The 2,653-nt window shown below is 54.8% G+C and overlaps 1 protein-coding gene across 1 annotated transcript in view; it reads left to right on the top strand.

Annotated features, from left to right (window-relative positions):
• Nucleotides 1–2,653, top strand: part of SIM1 (single-minded family bHLH transcription factor 1) — a 48,922-nt gene that overhangs the window by 12,652 nt on the left and 33,617 nt on the right. The window contains exons 4-7 of the mRNA XM_009285174.1: nucleotides 5–90; nucleotides 1,250–1,449; nucleotides 1,563–1,669; nucleotides 2,590–2,651. Coding sequence (XP_009283449.1) covers nucleotides 5–90; nucleotides 1,250–1,449; nucleotides 1,563–1,669; nucleotides 2,590–2,651 — 455 coding nt within the window. The remainder of the gene's footprint in view (nucleotides 1–4; nucleotides 91–1,249; nucleotides 1,450–1,562; nucleotides 1,670–2,589; nucleotides 2,652–2,653) is intronic.

Below are 2,653 nucleotides of genomic sequence, written 5' to 3'. Positions count from 1 at the left end.
CCAGAGCCAGAGTACGAGATCGAGAGGTCTTTTTTCCTGAGGATGATCCTGGCCAAGCGGAACGCGGGCCTGACCTGCGGCGGCTACAAGGTGCGTGCCCACGGCCAGGACCCTCCCTCCGCAGCCTTCCCGCGCCCCTGCTCCGGCAGCGCCGAGCACGCTGGGCGGGCGGTGAACAGGGGGACAGGAGTGGGGATGAGCCCTCTGCCCGCGGGGGCTCTCCCAGCCCGGTACTCTTTCATGTGGTTCAGAGCCAGAATTTCTCTCGGAGTTTCAGATTAAAGAGCTCAAACCACAAAACCAAGCAACCGAGCTCCCCGTGGTGGTTTTTTTTTTTTTGCTTTTTAAACTGAACGTCGCACAACCACTGCGTTCCCGAGGTGTGTGTGGGAGCTGTCAGGTGACACCGTGGGAGCCCCGGGTTAATTTATTTCTTTATTGGGTAACTCGTCAGCTTCAGGGGCAGCTCTCCAAGTCAAGGGTTTTGCCCGGGTTCCGCTCAGGGCTCCTCGGTGGGGACAGCCCCTGCTCTCCTACCTTCTCCCCACTTTTGTGTCAGCTGCACAACGCCGGAGGGCGGTGGGTACCTATAGCCCGAGGCGATGTTGTGCCACGACGTGCCGTAGAACAAGAGCATCTGCTGAAATCGCTCCAGGAAGAAGCACCCTAATAATAGACGAGTAAGACTGGAAGTACACAGCAGTCACGTGCAAGGATACACTTAGGAGACATACCTAAATCCACGTCCAAAGATACATTTTGGCTACGGATCGCCTCTGCTCTATCTATATAATAGACATATCTTACACATGTGACATATGCACACATGTAAACTCTTTCTCTCACACGCATACACTCTTCATTACAAAGTTGTAACTGGCTTGGCACTTCCGCGTCTTTCCTTTTTAGAAGAATAATAAAAGCCTAGTTAGGAGGTGGTCCAAAAACCACTTAAGTCAGTGGAAAAAAAAATCTCGTTGACTTTAATGGGCCTTAGATCAGTGCTGAACTCTCGTATGGAAAAAAACCCAATTCCGACCCAAACAGAAGAGCAGAAAACCTTCAGACGGTGCCGCTTTGCCGGAGCGGTGGCGCGGGGCAACGACCCGAGGGCACCCGGCTGCCGCACCGGCATCAGCCGGGGCGGCGGGCGGGTCTGTCCGGGTCCCCTCCGCGGGTAGGGACGCCTGTCACAGCACACCCTCCCCCCCTGCCAGGCAGCCCCCGAGCTTTCCTGTGTCTCCGGCAGGTCATTCACTGCAGCGGGTACCTGAAGATCCGCCAGTACAGCCTGGACATGTCCCCCTTCGACGGCTGCTACCAAAACGTTGGCTTGGTCGCCGTGGGCCACTCGCTGCCGCCCAGCGCCGTGACGGAGATCAAGCTCCACAGCAATATGTTCATGTTTCGCGCCAGCCTAGACATGAAGCTCATATTCTTAGATTCCAGGTAGAGCCGGGGTTATTTCCAAATCTGTTCCCTTAGTCCCTCCCTGCTTCGCCCCCAAGGCCTCCTCTCCTGTCCTCTCACCCGCTGATACTTGCTGCTTCTGTCTCTTGCAGGGTAGCTGAGCTAACAGGTTACGAGCCCCAGGACTTGATAGAGAAGACCCTTTACCACCACGTCCACGGCTGTGACACCTTCCACCTGCGCTGCGCCCATCACCTGTGTAAGGAGATGATGTTCTTGTAGAGACCCTGCCCCTCGCCCCCCGCCTTCTCCCTCTGCAGATGGACTTTGGGTTTGTTAGGATTTACCTCTAGGTCGGAACGGGAAAAGCCGGCTCACTGGAGGGGAGAATTCGCAAAACCCGCAGCGGCTTTTAATGAAACAAGTCGTTAGAGACTGAACTCCGAGCTGGAGGCAGGAGGGAAATGGAGGGGATGGGCAATGAAAGGCTATTTTTCCGTCCTCAGCTCCCGGCTGTAGGACAAGAACTGCCCTGCACAAACCTCAGGCGCTCAGTTCACTTCAAATTCCGGTTAGGAAAAACCCTTTTTTCTTGCTCCAAAAAGCCATGCCAGTGAAATCCAAATACTTTTGTCCCACTTCCACCAAGTCTCACAAGTCTTATCTGTGTATCTAATTTTGACTGCAGTAGTGAGCCTGATTCGGAGAGCTGTTCTTTATTCTATTTTGATATCATGATGACATTAATACATGGCTAGATGAATAAAAAGGATATTAATTTCCGGTAAGTTTCCTTACAGAGAATGTAACAAGAAGAGATAAAACACAAAGCCAGATTTATGGAATTAAATCTCGATGACGATATGTGGGGGTGGGTGTGGGTGGAGGGATTCAACCCCTCTCTGAGAGGATACTCACCTTGCCCCACCAATCTCCCCGAACAATCGCCTTTCATAACGGGTGGCCCGACTCTCAGGGACTGAGATCAGCCCTGCCCGGGGGTCTCCACCACCCTTGCCCACGGGGGTTTCGGTCCACGCTACTCCCCGACGTGATGCTAAGGGTTTCCCAGTCCCTCTCCTCGCCCACGGGGGCCTGGGGGGTGTGCGCCCCCTTCCCAGGGCCGATCAAAACGGAGGCGGGAGCCGCGCTGAGGCTCTCCCCGCTTTGTCCCCGCAGTGCTGGTGAAAGGGCAAGTGACCACCAAGTACTACCGCTTCCTGGCCAAGCACGGCGGCTGGGT

Source organism: Aptenodytes forsteri, unplaced genomic scaffold (genome assembly GCF_000699145.1).
Source record: "Aptenodytes forsteri isolate BGI_AS27 unplaced genomic scaffold, ASM69914v1 Scaffold171, whole genome shotgun sequence".
Lineage (NCBI taxonomy): Eukaryota > Metazoa > Chordata > Aves > Sphenisciformes > Spheniscidae > Aptenodytes > Aptenodytes forsteri.
Note: the sequence above shows the minus strand (reverse complement) of the source record. Positions and strands in the feature narration are given on the sequence as shown.